This window comes from Gymnoscopelus microlampas (assembly GCF_963454915.1).
Source record: "Gymnoscopelus microlampas genome assembly, chromosome: 12".
Lineage (NCBI taxonomy): Eukaryota > Metazoa > Chordata > Actinopteri > Myctophiformes > Myctophidae > Gymnoscopelus > Gymnoscopelus microlampas.
The window spans coordinates 52,472,409-52,488,880 of NC_139949.1; the positions used below are offsets into that span (position 1 = coordinate 52,472,409).

The 16,472-nt window shown below is 43.1% G+C and overlaps 1 protein-coding gene across 1 annotated transcript; it reads right to left on the reverse strand.

Annotated features, from left to right (window-relative positions):
- Positions 1 to 3,459: 3,459 nt before the first annotated feature.
- On the reverse strand, positions 3,460 to 9,298 carry LOC311058021 (uncharacterized protein). The gene is made up of 3 exons (XM_084075285.1): positions 8,584 to 9,298; positions 5,168 to 5,726; positions 3,460 to 4,791 (listed from the first exon to the last, which is right to left on the reverse strand). Exons 1-3 carry the CDS (start codon positions 8,791 to 8,793, stop codon positions 3,785 to 3,787), a joined length of 1,776 nt encoding a protein of 591 aa, XP_083931411.1. The 5' UTR covers positions 8,794 to 9,298; the 3' UTR covers positions 3,460 to 3,784.
- Between the last annotated feature and the right edge of the window lie 7,174 nt (positions 9,299 to 16,472).

Here is a 16,472-nt window from a genome sequence, read left to right on the forward strand (position 1 = left end):
GAGTAAAAAAGAGGAGGGAAAAAAAACAGACTTGTAGACCTACGTACATGCATCGGCTGGCACAACAAAAGGAATGCTAAGGGTCAAAGATATGGTCCAATAATAATAATGAGGAACACTGAGTCATAATACGAGGATCAAACTACTTTTGTTTTCTCTCCAACCACTTAAAACACTAGACTTAGTCGACCGGATTCCCAAGGGCTCCATACTAGTACCGCCCCCTTCTCATTCACACTCTGAAAACTGGAGTTATGTTAATACTAAAATATGCCGAAAATAGCAGCGAAAATAGACGCTTTGTGAGCTTGCAGATTGGCTGTTGTCGCAGCATGTTAGCCCCAGAAGAAGAACGCTAAGTGTTCAGGGTTCAAGTGCTGAAAAACTGTATTTAAACTTAATTAATTTAACTCTGAAGGGGGTTAAGTTAAGGATACAATCGGCATTTATTTCAATGAATGTAATTCGTATTACCAATGTGTATGGTGTGTCTTAACCAATTGAATCCGGGAACACATCTGTGTCATTTTAGATTTCTTTGAGCCATTCAAAAATAGCAGATCTACAAGCTCATAGCTATGAGCTTGTAGATCTGCTATTTTTGAAATGATTTGAAAAATCTCTACAATGTTTAAATTCTTTTGAAAGAAATTGGATTTTTTTTTAACAAATCTTCTATTCTGGGGGGTCCCTGGAACAATATTTTTGAGATAGGGGGGGTCCGCGGTCAAATACATATCATTTTGGGGGTCCTTGACATGAAAACGTTTGAGAATGAACCACTGCTATATTCTACTGCGCTCCGACAGCATCGCTGCAGTTACCTCTTTCTGTCAGGAGAGGGAGACAGCACACATAAAAAACGTACAGCTTGTAGCTTTAACTGCATTATCTTTGCCATTCCTATTTGGGCCATGAAAGTTAGTGTTGGAATTTACAAAAAAGGCCCACAATCTGAGAAGAAGAAGGCAGAGAACAGGGGGATGAGGTGATAGAAGGCAGAGAACAGAGGGATGAGGTGATAGAAGGCAGAGAACAGGGGGATGAGGTGATAGAAGGCAGAGAACAGAGGGATGAGGTGATAGAAGGCAGAGAACAGAGGGATGAGGTGATAGAAGGCAGAGAACAGGGGGATGAGGTGATAGAAGGCAGAGAACAGGGGGATGAGGTGATAGAAGGCAGAGAACAGAGAACTGTGTCATTTTTAGATTTGAGCTAAAAAGCATTATTTTACACTTTGGGCTATTCAAAAATAGCAGATCTACAAGCTCGTATCGCGGCACCGAGTGCCGCGCTACGAGCTTGTAGATCTGCTATTTTTTTTAAATCGGGAAAATGAGTGCAAATCTTTGAATATATATATTTTTAAAGCAAACATTTTTTTAACTCAAATCTTTGCTTCTGGGGGGGGGGGGTCCCTGGAACAAAATTTTGATGGGGGTCCGCGGCCAAATACATATAATTCTGGGGGTCCTTGACGTGAAAAAGATTGAGCACCACTGATATAGAAATGTTGAAAACTGTTGAGATTTAAGGAGACATGTCGAATCGGCTTCAGGTCTCAATGGGTTGTTAAATACGTGATCACCCCTCATAACCCACTCAAAAACAACTAAACCTAATCCGCCTCGTGGCGATGGAGCTAGCATGCACCATTAACTCAGCAGGCATACATACTTACATTCAGTACAAAACAAAAAAGAAAATAAAAATATACGAGTGGGAGTCGTACAACGTCTTGCATCAGTAATTAAAAAAAACACGTTACGTTAGCTTAATTCAATCTATTGCCTAAATGTGCATGCATGTATCATTATCATCATCATTATTACTATTATTATTAACTGGACAGGGCTAGGATTCTAACTCTGACGGGACTGGGAGCTGTCTGGTACTCGGCTATCGTCCATTTCAGACAGCTCCACAGGGTCGGTGGGGGGGGGGGGGGGGGGGGGTCGAGTGCTTTTGCTCAAAGGCACTTCTTGGGGGGATTTTTTCGAGGGTGGGAAGACTGCTTGGTTGTTTTGTTTTTTTTCGCCCAAAGGTTCTACGGATTCAGACTAAATCATTCCCTGTCGCAAGAATGCTTCTCTTAAAGGAGTAGTTCACCCCCAAAATGACTTATTTTCTATCAATTGCACACCCCATGAAGCCTTGAATCCATGGATTTTTTTTTTGTTTTTGTGGCATTCCTAAGCTAATACTTTGATGACCGTCTCCTACCGGCTAATGTATCCGGTAGGAGACACAAAGTAGATTATTTGTGTCTCCTACCGGATCATCAAATTATTGTTTTAGGAATGCCACAAAAACAAAAATAAATCCATGAATTCAAGGCTTCATGGGTTGTGTAATTGATAGAAAATAAGTATTTTTTTGGGTGAACTCCTCCTTTAAAGGGATAGTTCACCCCCAAAATGACTTTTTTTTTTTGCTATGGATTAGTCACCCCATGGAGACTTGAATTCATGGATATTTATTAGTTTTTGTCTCATTCCTAAAACAATAATTTGATGACCAGCGGACCGGTAGGGATCCGCTGCCGGTCATCAAATTATTGTCTTAGGAATGCGACAAAAACTGAAGAATATCCATGAATTCAAGTCTCATCACCCTCCAGAGTCATTTTGGGGGTGAACTATGCCTTTATAAGGCACTGCCCCGGCCCCGTACGAATTCTTCTTGAAGGGCAGATGTAACAGAAAAAAACGACTTGCTTTGCTGCGACTTTAGAAAGAAAAGAAACGAGGGGAAAAAGAAAAAAAAAGAAAACCGGGTGTACAAGTCTATAATTCTAAAAGCTACTTTTACATCTTTAAAAAAAAGCGTAACACAAAAAAAGACGGCAGATTTAGGCTCTACCCTGATTATTATTAAACAACACTCCAAAAGGCTAGGAGGGATATATATACGTACATATAAGCATGTTTCCTTACAAAAAAAAAACCTAAAAAATAAAAAGAGGCTGGAACTCAGACTTCCTTTTTAGAGACTTGATTTGTACGTTTAGCTTCGCGCTGACATAATAGTAGTGGCGCCCCCGAACGCAGCCGATGATGTGCGGATGACCAGCTGTTTTCGGGGGGGGGGGGAGGAGGGGAGGGGGGTTGCCACACCAGCGCATAACTAAGCGTATAAAACCAGGCAGCATCACCATCCACCCACACGTTATGTGAATACACAAGGAAGACTTTTAGAGGAACATTAGCGCTTTCAACTGGAGTAAATCCGCTCAACCCCCCGTGCAAGCCCGGGAACGCAGCCGTGTCACTTTTAGATTTCTTTGGCTGTTCAAAAATAATAGCAGATCTACAAGCTCATCGCGCGGCACCGAGTGCCGCGCGATGAGCTTGTAGATCCGCTATTTTTTTGGAAAACTCGCGCAAATCTTTGAATATATATACATATATATATATATATTTTAAAGCGAACATTTGTAAAATATTCAGTTCCAGGGACCCCCAGAAGCAAAGATTTGAGTTATAAATGCTCGCTTAAAAAAAAATGATATGCTCAAAGATTTGCACAAATTTTCACGAAAAAAAATACAAATAAATAGCAGATCTACAAGCTCATAGCACAGAGCTTGTTGTTTACGTGCCATTTTTGAACAGCCAAAGTGTAAAATAACGGTTTAACTGGTCACACAGATGCGTTCCCGGGTCTTAGCGGCTTTAACGAGAAGCGGGGAGGGAGGGAGGTGACGGGACGACGGCTCCGCCGATGGACCGCGTGCCACGCGTCCCGCGTTTAAACGCGGTCCACGCGTGTCCCCGCTCCACCACTACACGCAGTCCACGACGGAGCCGTCGTCCTCCTCCGCCCCCCAGTCCCCGAACCTCATCTGCGGGGAGGGCGCGGCCGGGTGCAGGTTGTTGATGTCGTCCATGGCGTCCGGGTCCGTGTCGTCGCCGGGGCCGCCGCCGCCGCCGGGCAAACCCATGTGGCCCGCCTCCTCGCGGTGCGTGCGCACATGCTTGCGCAGCGCGGCCGGCTCCTTGAAGCTGCGGTTGCAGAAGGGGCAGCAGCAGGGCCGCTCGCCCGTGTGGATGAGCTGGTGGTGCTTGAGGTGCTGCAGGCGGCTGAGCCGCTTGCCGCAGATGGCGCACACGTAGGGCTTTTCGCCCGTGTGCGTGCGCCGGTGCTTGCGCAGGCCGTCCAGGTGGCGGAAGCTGTTGCCGCACTCGGAGCACGAGTAGGGCTTCTCGCCCGTGTGGATGCGCAGGTGGGTCTTCAGGGCGCCCGACTCGCGGAAGCGCCGGCCGCACACGCCGCACGGGTACGGCTTCTCGCCCGTGTGGATGCGGATGTGCTTCTTGAGGCTGGAGATCAGGCGGAAGGTCTTGCCGCACTCCAGGCAGTGGTGCGGCCGGTCGCTGGTGGGGCCCTCCGGCGCGTCGGAGCCCGACGGCCCGGCCGAGTCGTCGCCGTTGCCGTTGCCGCCGGCCCTGCCCGGCGAGACGCTGTCCGCCCGTCCGCCCGCCACCGAAGTCCTGGCCGCCGGCTTCTGCTGTCCGTCGGGGGCGCCGGTGCTGCGCACGGGCCGCACGGGCCTGGGGTGGCGGAGGGGGTAGGTGAAGGAGCGAGACGGGCCCTCCTCTCCGGACGCCTGGATGTAGTTGAGGTCGCCGCCGCCCGCGTTGTTGTGGTCGCCGCCGCCGTCGCCGCCCACTCGGTTGTCGCCGCCCTTCCTGGTGGGATGCTGCCCCTGGCCGCTGACCGGACCCTGCTCCTCTTTGATCTCGAACCTGGAGCCTCCTCCTCCTCCTCCCTGGGCCTGCTGCCTGTCATCTACAACACAACACAGTCCACTTACAATGTTAAACCAGAGCTATATTAGACAGTTCTCAACCAGCCTGCAAACTAAGGCCTGGCCCTAACTGGGCCCTACTGGGCCGGTCCGAGGCTCGGCCCAGTAGGCAGTATGAGTAATGAGTAATAAGTATTGTACCTGGTCTGTTGGAGTCGGTACACTGCATGTGAGAGGTGTTGGAGTAGGAGTAATAAGTAATAAGTATTGTACCTGGTCTGTAGGAGTAATGAGTAATAAGTATTGTACCTGGTCTGTAGGAGTAATGACTAATAAGTATTGTACCTGGTCTGTAGGAGTAATGAGTAATAAGTATTGTACCTGGTCTGTAGGAGTAACGAGTAATAAGTATTGCACCTGCTCTGTTGTCGGTACACTGCATGTGGGAGGTGTTGGAGTACGAGTCCATGCTGTGATTGGTCACAGAGCCGTCGGGCTGGATGGACAGCTGGCACATCTTGTAGTCGTCCCGGGACTCGAACCCGTGCAGGTCCCCGTCCACCTGGCCCCCCAGAGCCCCCAGGTCCACCCCCACCCCCACCCCGCCGGCCCCGTTCACGCCCCGGGCATTGTTGCCGTTGTTGTGGTGGTCCCCCCCCCCTCCCATGGACGTCATGGAGGTGAGCGGGGCGAACACCGACTGGCTGACGGTCTGGTTCCCGGAGTAGGTGATCTGCAGCTGGTCGATGAGCTTCTGGGCGCTGCACAGGCACTCCTGCAGCGTCTTCAGCTCGCGCTCCGACACCTCCAGGCGCACCTTGAGCCTCTGGTTCTCCTGCTCCTTGTTCATCAGCTCCTGCTGCGTCTCGTTGAGCACCAGGACCACCTCGCCCAGCAGCGTGTCCACGGCGGCGGACATGGCCGTCTGGATGGTGGGCGCCAGGCGGGACTTGAGGGACGTGACCGTCATGTTGCCCTGGGAGGAGGAGAAGCGGGGGAGATCAAGATGATGTTTCGTGTGGCGTTTTATCGTACAAGCAGCCGAAACGCTAGCGTGGCAAGTATGGACCCAGTGTTTGATTTCAAAGACTAAAACTATGAGGAAAAATGCTCGTCGACTACCTTTTTTCACTGACTAGACCCTCCAGAAAAATGCGTTTATGCGATCGCAGAATTTACCGCATAATCAGCAAAATGGCGCGTAATTATGCGGGGGTAACGTTTTTTCAAAAACGCCGCATCGCAAAAAGGCTGCATCGCATAATATGCGCATCGCATCGCATAATACACACATCGCATGGCATAATATGCGATTCGCATCGCATATTTCCACATATTTCGCAACTTTTAACATATTTGGCATTTTTCGCAACTTTTCGCATATTGCCGCATATTTCGCAACTTCCCGCAATTTCACAGCATAAAATTGCAAAAAAAAGACGCATATTTCGTCGCAAAATCAAGGATTTTAGCCCGCATAATCAAGAGTTTTAGCCCGCATAATCAAGGATTTTTGCCCGCGTTTTTCTGGAGGGTCTAACTGACGAAAACTAAATGAAAACTAAATAAAAACTAAGCTATGATGACTAGAACTAAGACTTTCGTCAACAAATACAAATTTGACTAAAATGTTAGTGAGGGACTATAGTGGAGAAGAGATCCAGTAGAACTAAAAGACGAGTCATTTTATGTTTGGTTGCGCTAGGGTGTTGCTCTCTGAAAATAGCCGATCTACAAGCTCGCAGCGCGACGCGTTGTGAGCTTGTAGATCGGATATTTTCAGCATGCAACCAAGTGTAAAATCAGCCATTACGACGCCATCAAGACACCGCCAAAAATATGTTTTTGTCTACAAAATCAACTGTAGATTTAGTCGACTAAAACAAGACAAAAACTAAAAACATTTCAGGTGACTGAAATGTGACTAAAACTAAATTAAATGTTATTCAAAAGACTATGACTAAAACTATATCAAAATGTGCTGTCAAAATCAACACTGGTATGGATGAGCAATATTGCGATTTTGGCCGATATCCGACTAATTGCACGGACTAATCGACCTATACTGCCTGCAATACAGGTTTACCTACTACACTGCTCAATCAATCAATCAGCGCATACTGTGTCATTTTCCATTTTTAGCCATAACCATTAGTTTATAATTCGGGCAATTCAAAAATAGCAGATATACAAGCTTGTAGTGCCGCACTACAAGCTTGTAGATCTGCCATTTATTTATTTTAATCTTGAAAATGTCTGCAAATCTTTGAAAATATATATATATGTGTGTATATATATATATATATATATATATATATATATATATATATATGTATATATATATATATATATATATATATATATATAAACACACACACACGTTGGCTTTTTTAAAGGCAACATGTTTTACTTGCTTCTGGGGAATTCTACACGTCTTCTAAATCCTAACAGTTTTTTGGGGGGAAAAACACTTACGTTGCTTTAATATCAGTGGTTCTCAAACTTGTTCACGTCAAGGACCCCCAAAATTACATGTATTTATTTGTACTGCGATATGTACAAGGTGCCGCGCTATGAGCTTGTAGATCTGCTATTTTTTGAATAGCCAAAGAAATCTAAAGTGACACAGATGCGTTCCCGGATTGAATGGGTGGTAGAAGGCAGAACCAAGTAAACAGAGACATGTGTGTATACACACACACACACACACACACACACACACACACACACACACACACAACACACAGGAGGACATTTGGACAAACAGGCAATCTACACCAGTGGTTCTCAAACTTTTTCATGTCAAGGACCCCCAAATTGACACTACTTAGCCCGCGGACCCCCATTTGAAAAGACGTGCGAGGGACCCCCATAAGAGAAGATTTTTACAGCTCTAGCAGGGATTCTCAACCATTTTAATTTCAAGGACCCCCAGTTTGACATGCATTTAGGATACGGACCCCCATTTAATGGCATTTATATCTCTGGGACCCCAATTCATATTGTAAAATCAACGTTAATTTAACTCTGAGAGTGTACAAATGGAACCAAATGGACCAACGGGTCCATTTGGTTCCATTTGTACACTCTCAGAGTTACAGACTCATAAGGGTCCATTTGGTCCCTGTCCATCATTTAGCTGGGGACCCCCTGGAACCCCCTCAGGTACCCCTGGGGTTCCCGGACCCCACTTTGAGAACCAACGATCTACACCACTGTGTCGTTGAGGAGGTTGCACGGATGGGGGTCCCCCGGCCCGGCAAAAAGAGGAACAGTTTTAAACCACTCATGCCTTCATTTATTTCTTCTGCTACTCAAAAAAAAAATAGCAGATCTACAAGCTTGTATATTTACTATTTTGGCAACTCATGTGCTTTTTTTGTTGTTGTTGCAAACTGCTAATAAAGTATTCAATCAATCAATCAATCAAAGTACAGAGCCAGTCAATGGTAAACCTTGGGAAGGATTGAGGTGAGGGTTTGACTATTTAACACTGATGGTAGTGATGTCTGTCCCTGCTTCATCTCTCTCTCAGCTAAGGGCTCCTTGGCCTGAAAACTGTTTAAGAACCCCTGAACTATAACGTATATTATCTTCTACCTGCTGCTTAGCAGATCCATGGTATCCTGACTAAAAGTATATAATAATGTACCTGGTTAGCATAGTATCCAGTCTATAAGTAATAAGTATATAAAGTACCTGGTTAGCACGGTATCCAGTCTATAAGTAATAAGTATATAAAGTACCTGGTTAGCATGGTATCCAGTCTATAAGTAATAAGTATATAAAGTACCTGGTTAGCATGGTATCCAGTCTATAAGTATATAAAGTACCTGGTTAGCGTTGTATCCAGTCTTGTCCATCTTACGGTCATAACATCCATCCTGCTGGCTCCTGTTGGGGACGTTAATGATGCTCTGTTTACGGTTAGATCCTCCTCCTCCTCCAGTGTTATTATTGTTGCTCCCCCCGGAGGAGGAGGAAGAGGAGGAGGCCGGGTTGGCCTCCATGCCGGCCGCATAGCCTCCTCTCCTGGACGACATGCTAAGCTAACACCCCGCCTAGCTTCTTCTTCTTCTTTAGCCTGGGTTAGCTTCACCGTGTTAGCCACCGAACAAGCTACAAACAAGCTAACCGTGTCTTCTATTGTAATAACCCGTTATATATATGAGTATGTGCGCTCTGTGTGTTCTCTATGAAGGACACATGACGGCGGGGTTCGAACACACTCACATTTAGGAGGATACACTGATTAAAACCCCCCCGTTGAACGCACAGCTCTCTTGGTTGAGCGGTAGGAGGAGCAGGAGCAGGAGGAGGAGGAGGGTGTAACGCAGGGCCGCTTGGATGGTCCGAACCCCGGGTTCCTCTCTCTCTCTCTCTCTCTCTCTCTAGTCTCTAGCTGCGGCTGGATGCTAGCATTAGCATTAGCCTGCTAGCTGGGCGGGCTTCGGGTGAACAGGCTGCGGGCTTTAGGGTGAAGCCCGTCGGTCAGAGAGACTCCATGGTGTTGTTGGGGGTTTACGGAGTGTTGGATGGATGCTCGTCCTACTGAACCACATCACATCCTTCTAGTGGAGAGAGAAGAGGTGGTGTCGCACGTGAATGACGTCATTAGAGCGTCATTCAGAGTTTGTAGTCCTTTTTCCTTTTTTAAAGGGATAGTTCAACGCACCCCCCAAAAAATGACGTATTTTCTATCGATTGTCCAGATTGTGCAGAATGTCCCGTTTCACAAGTCTTCAAACGTCTGAAATGTATAAAACATCTTGAAAATAGCAGATCTACAAGCTCACGAAAGTGTCGCATCGCGCCGCGTTTGTGAGCTTGTAGATCATCATCTGCTATTTTCAAATGGCCAAAGTTTAAATAAACCTCTGAACCAGTCCATGGTGTGGTTCAGAGGTTTATAGAGTGTTGGATGGATGCTAAAGCAAAGCAAAGTTTGTTGTTTACCCAGGGTGTCGGACTAAGCACGAAGCTTGTTTCCAGCCGGACCCTGCATGGAAGCCTTGCTCAAGGGCTATTCAGCGGTGATTCATGATTGATGTGATGAATTGGGGAATCGAACTAGGGACCTTCCGGTATCAAGGCCGCCCCTCTAACCACTAGGCCACCGCTGCCACTGCTCGTCCTACTGAACCACATCACATCCGTGGCACCCTTTTCCAGTGCCACGGATGTATTAGAGCGCCACCAGGAGGCCACCAGGAGGCTACCATAACCTACCTGACCTGACAGAGACCTGTGCTCCGAGGAGCACTTATTCTAGTTATTTTTAAGATTATATGGCAGCATTTAATTAAACCAGTCCTATAAGAGAAATACAAATAGTTAGATGAAAACAAAAAGAATAAAAAACGTAAACAGAGTACAACAACCGAGTTATATAACTCGGTTGTTGTACTCTGTTTAAGTTTTTTTATTCTTTTTATTTTCATCTAACTATTTGTATTTCTCTTATTTCACTGTACTGTGGACTCTTGTCTTATACCTTTAACTTAAATTGTTGTTATGTTTAGTTTTGCTAGCTTTGAGCTTTTAATATTTAGTCAGAAATGACGGCACAGTAATTTGACCCTTAATGCCCCATCCACACTGCTCATTAATGCCCCATCCACACTACCTCAGCTGATTCCACTGTGTTTGCCTCTGTCTCTTTCCTGGCAACATGGCATAACGACACAGCAGTGTCTTTTGTTGACATTCTAACCCAGTGATTAGTCCAGGGCTGATCATGGATGAACTTTAGACTCAGAAGTGTCTACAAATATTGATGATGTCTCGGTAAATACACTATTTTGTGAAATAAACACCATTTATTTATTTCACTGATAGTTAAATGATTAAATCATCGCGGTGGCGGGGGTTTGAGCACCCACCGGTAAAATCATGAATCGCTGCATGTGTGCTTGAGAGTACTGGCCGTGGCCTTCTCGGGGATAGGCCTATAACTAGGCACTATTTTGGGGGTAAATGGGATGTTCTTTGAATAGAAAAATAATCAACAGATTCATTGTGTTGTGATGAAAACGCTTAACAGACATCTATCTATCAGCATGTGCATAATCGTATAACTATACTTAATCACTCTTAACATATACATAGATGTATAAACATAGTTTATCAAAATGCCTCGAAATCAGATCTTGTTCCACACAGCTTTCCTCATTGGAACTGCATTACAGAACGCACACATTGTTACGTTTAGTGGGTTTATTTCGTCATAGCATGTGGTGAAGTATTGTGGTGCAGGTCATGGCAACAACCACCCGTCTTGTGAAAAATTAAAACAGGGCCGCAAAATATTCTAAACTTTCCGCGATTCAATAATCATATTCTTTGAGAAAACACATCCAGGTTTTTGCCGGGCCAAACAAGATCGAGAATCATGTGACGTTGATCCCCTTCCCCTATTCGCTCATACTGTCACAATCTGGTATTGGGGTGAGGACCCAAATGCAGGTAGTGTTCAAAAAGCCATGGGTGGGTGTTTAAATAAACAGTTAAGGTGAACAGAACAGAAATCACAAACTAACAAACTAATGTGACACCAAACAATGACTCCACAAGGACTGACTGGGGAACAAGACTAATATACGCATGAGGGCTGATTACACATGAGAAACACCTGGGGAGGACATGAACATAGAACCATAACAACTAGAACAAGAACATAACGTAGAAATACAACACCTAGACAAGACAGGCAAAGTCTGTGACTGAGACACACACACTAGGACATGACGTATGTGTAGGCAGAGGAATTACTGGATGTTATTCCATCCTAATGCTGTGTCTTTTGTTTTGTTTTTCTTTTCTCTTCTTTTTGTTTTGTTTTGTCCATGTATGTAGGTATGTACAGTATATATGATTTTGTCTACTCTGTATCTGTATACATGTAACGACTGTGAAAACGAGATGGTACATCTCAAGGGGTTTATCCTAATAAAGAAACTTGAATATCTAGAAGTGTGGTCCTGATTGGTCCGTCCATATGCTCTCCTTAATCAAGATACTACAGGTACCCTGGAATACAGGATGTCACTGTTGAAGTACAACCGTCATCTGCTTGTCAGAACACGATGTTTTCTATCTTGCCTAATGCCTATACTTCCCTATCACTCACTTTATCTTCAGGTCACGTACTGTGGCTTGTGCAAATGTACAGTATCTTGTAATAATGACCGGTGTGTTTCTATTTGGAGGGAGTAGTCATCATGACAATGATTTTTCGTTTGAACACTCTCTGTGACTCACCTAGAAAATATCAAACCTTCTACAAAGCACGGAAGGTATGGAGGTGGTTGTTGTGGCTGTCGCCATTGTACACGATGGCCAACCAAATGACACAAAAATAAAATGATTTAAGTTAAAACAACATAACACAGAACCCCCGCCAACACAGTCCCATAGCAAATAAGTCACCGTTAACATAATAAAATCATACAGAACTACATATGTACAGTTACTGTTCCCAGACCAGTAACCCCACTCACGCAGTTAGCTCAAAGCCCACTTGAGATGTTCTACTGTCCCCGGAAACCAGTGGTATAAAGTAACTAAGTACAGTACATGTACTCAAGTACTGTACTTAAGTACAATTTGGAGGTATTTGTACTTTACTTGGGTATTTCCAATTTCCAATACTTCTACTTCTACTCCACTACATCTCGGATCCAAATATTGTACTTTTAAAGTATCAAAAGTAAAAAATCACCGATCTACAAGCTCACAACGCGTCACGATGCGACGCGTTGTGAGCTTGTAGATCGGCTATTTTCAAATAGCCTACGTATACAATAGGGCTAAAGTGGTTAATGTATGTTTCATAATATCATAATTTATCTGAAAACTAACTAGTAAGTACAATATTTGCCTCTGAGATGTAGTGGAGTATAGAAGTAAACGTACAGAAAATGGGAAATACTCCAGTAAAGTAAAAGAAAATCCTCCAAAGTGTGTAATTTTCACCTCTGTCCAGATGTAACTGTAAACCTTTGTGTCAGCGTGTGGAATGCTGTAAAAGTGACCTGTGTGAGTCAGGCATCATGACAACAATTTACTTGGAACTCACACACCAACCACCAGACCAACCAACAGCACAACTCATAGAAGCCAACCAAATGACACACACTAAATACATTGCATTACCGAACGTGAAAATGACACAACACATGAATTCCCCCGCTGTGTGCTCTCCAGTGGTGGAAAAAAAGTACTCACATGTTTTACTTAAGTAAAAGTATCAATACTGCAATGTAGAAGTACTCCGTTACAAGTAAAAGTCATGAATTAAAAATGTACTCGAGTAAAAGTACAAAAGTATTGGCATCAAAATGTACTTAAAGTACCAAAAGTAGAAAGTACTCATTATGCAGAATGTCCCATTTCACAAGTTATCAGATGTATTCAAATCTTTTGAAAATAGCAGATCTACAAGCTCACAATGCTCACAATGCATTGTGAGCATTGTGAGCTTTGTAGATAGGCTATCTTCAAATGGCCGCAATGTATATAGAGCTGTATGTTTTGTAATAATAATCCAAACCTACAGAGTAACTAGTAACTAAAGTTTTCAAATAATTGTAGTGGAGTAAAAGTACAATACTTGCCTCTGAGATGTAGTGGAGTAGAAGTCTTTCTTTTTTTCCTTTTTCCTTTATTTATTCAGGGAAACCCATTGAGAGCAAGCTCTCTTTTTCAAGGACGCCCTGATAACAAACATTTGAATCACTTACAATGTCACAACTTTAACAATAAAGCAAAAACAATAAAGTAAAAGTATAGACAATTGGAGATCTATCTATCTATCTATCTACGTATCTATCTATCTATCTATCTATCTATCTATCTATCTATCTATCTATCTATCTATCTATATCTATCTATCTATCTATCTGTGGAAATTCATTTTGTGCCAAGCAGCCATCAGGACACAAAAATCACAAACACATAACATAAATACAAAATACATATAAGCTAGAAAAGGCCACCAGTCATTATTCAAGAGGCATCACATTACATTTTATGCTCAGAACTGAGATGGGGCCTGTTTGGTCAGGAGTCCTATGCTTGTAGGCAGTGGCGTGCACAGACATTTTGAGGGGCAGGTGCTCAAGTAAATTATACTTTTTTTTGTTTACTTGGTCTGCTCTTTTTTCCCTCTACGCCTATACTCTACACCCTCTACACCTATACCTCCAAAAATAGCAGATCTACAAGCCCACAACGCCTCGCGCTGCGAGACGTTGTGGGGGTGGGTGTAGCTCACCCTGCACTTCAAACTGAATGACATGTAATGACGTCACTGTGACCAGGAACGTAGGCAAAGTGCTCGTCCACTTACTAAGCCCTATGCCGTAAGTACCACAAACAGGGACGTCACAGGCTCTCAGAAGGTGGGGGGGATGGACTTTAGGTGGACTATACCCCTTATTTTACACTTTGGCTAATCAAAAATAGCAGATCTACAAGCTCATAGCGAGGCACCGAGTGCCGCGCTATGAGCTTGTACATCTGCAATTTTTGAAAAAACTTGAAAACCATTCGTAACTGTCAAATGTAAACACATTTTGTATTTTCAAAATGTTGTTTTTTTTGGGCGGATTTTGTTAGGTTTTTTTTCTTGTTTTGGTTACTTTATTTAGGTTTTAGGGTTAGGGTTAGGTTATTTAATTCTTATTTTCGCCTGATTTTACCGATTTATTATCAAAAAATATATAGGCCTATATATTTTTTGTTTTTTTAAAAAGTGGGGGGTATGAAATCACGGATCTGTGAGAGTGAGGGTGTTGCGTCGTACGCACAGTGAATGGCCGTGACGCCCCTGACGACAAATATAGGAAAATAACAGATCTACAAGCTCATGACGTCAGGGTTGATGTGGGTTAATAATATATTACTATTAAATTATTATTTTTCGCCCCATGGAAACACTGGCATGTGGTGGTCAACGGCAAGGAGCGGCCCTGATGAGGTCATTATCATGTAATGACATGATTCAGCAAATATGTGTGTGTGTGTGTGTGTGTGTGTGTGTGTGTGTGTGTGTGTGTGTGTGTGTGTGTGTGTGTGTGTGTGTGTGTGTGTGTGTGTGTGTGTGTGTGTGTTTATTTGTTTGTGTTATTTTCATTGGTGGAAAAAGTACTCAAATGTTTTACTTAAGTATACGTATCAATACTGCAATGTAGAAATACTCTGTTACAAGTAAAAGTCTGTAATTCAAAATGTACTTGAGTAAAAGTATAAAAGTATCGGCACCAAAATGTAATTGAAGTACCAAAAGTAAAAGTACTCATTATGCAGCATGTCCCATTACAAGTTTTCAAACGTATGAAAATCTTTTGAAAATAGCAGATCTACAAGCTCACAATGCGTCGCATTGTGAGCTTGTAGATCTGCTATTTTCAAATGGCCGAAATGTATAAAGGGCTGAAGTGGTTAATGTATGTTTTGTAATAATAATCAAAAATCTACAAAGTAACTAGTAACTGAAGTTTTCAAATAATTGTATTGGAGTAAAAGCACAGTATTTGCCTCTGAAATGTAGTGGAGTAGAAGTAAAAGTATTGGAAATTGAAATATACAAGTAAAGTACAAATACCTAAAAATTCTACTTAAGTACAGTACTTGAATACATTTACACCACTGTTTATTTTTCCTTTTGACAAACACAATAAAACAGCACAACCACTGTCCAAAAGACAATAAATACATGTACAAATCTGTCAATATCCTCACAATCATCCAAGGAATTAAAAACACAAAAGAAAGAAATAAAGCACCATAACTTAAACAAACATGACAAAACTCTCCCTGGGGTCCCCGGACAAATATGTATAATTATAGGGCTCCTTTACATTAAAACGTTTTGTTCCAGGGACCCCCGGGAGCAAAGATTTAAGTTAAAAATGTAGTTCCAAAAAATATATATATATTCAAAGATTTGCAAAAAAAAAATCTTGATTTTTCAAAAATAGCAGATCTACAAGCTCGTAGCGCGGCACTCGGTGCCGCGCTACGAGCTTGTAGATCTGCTTTTTTTGAATAGTCAAAGTATTAAATAATGTTTATAGCCTTATAGGCTAAAAAAAAATCTAAAATGACACAGATGCGTTCCCGGTTAAACATCATACTCAATGTTGATACCAGCCTCTGTATTCTGCAATAAATCAAACACACCCACTCGCTCAGAGCTTGCCTCATCAGCCAATAAAACTACCCACATTATTTTGCTCAACGGATTCCAAGAACGGTCCCCAGACCTCTCTAAAAGTATCATATGTACCCCAGACCTCTCTAAAAGTATCATATGTACCCCAGACCTCTCTAAAAGTATCATATGTACCCCAGACCCTGTATGTGATCCTTTCCACCGTTAAACAACACTGCATTATAGCGAATACTTGGCCTGTTCACATTCTTTTTTTCCAGTTAAGGGCTATCAAACGTTTTGCCTGTAAATAGACACATGTCTGATAAGTGGTTTAACGTTATTGTTAATATGAGGAATGAATGGGTTTAATAACCCCAAAATGAATATTTTAGGATGGAGTGGTATAAATGTACTGATACCATTTGGGAAGTCATGTGAGATACAGGACCTCCTTCCAAACATCTTAAGATTTTCCACAGTCCCACGGGCAATGAAATGTTGTTCCTTAATGTATTTTTCATGTCTGGAGTATGTATTACTGTGATGTCTTGTTTTTAACTGGAT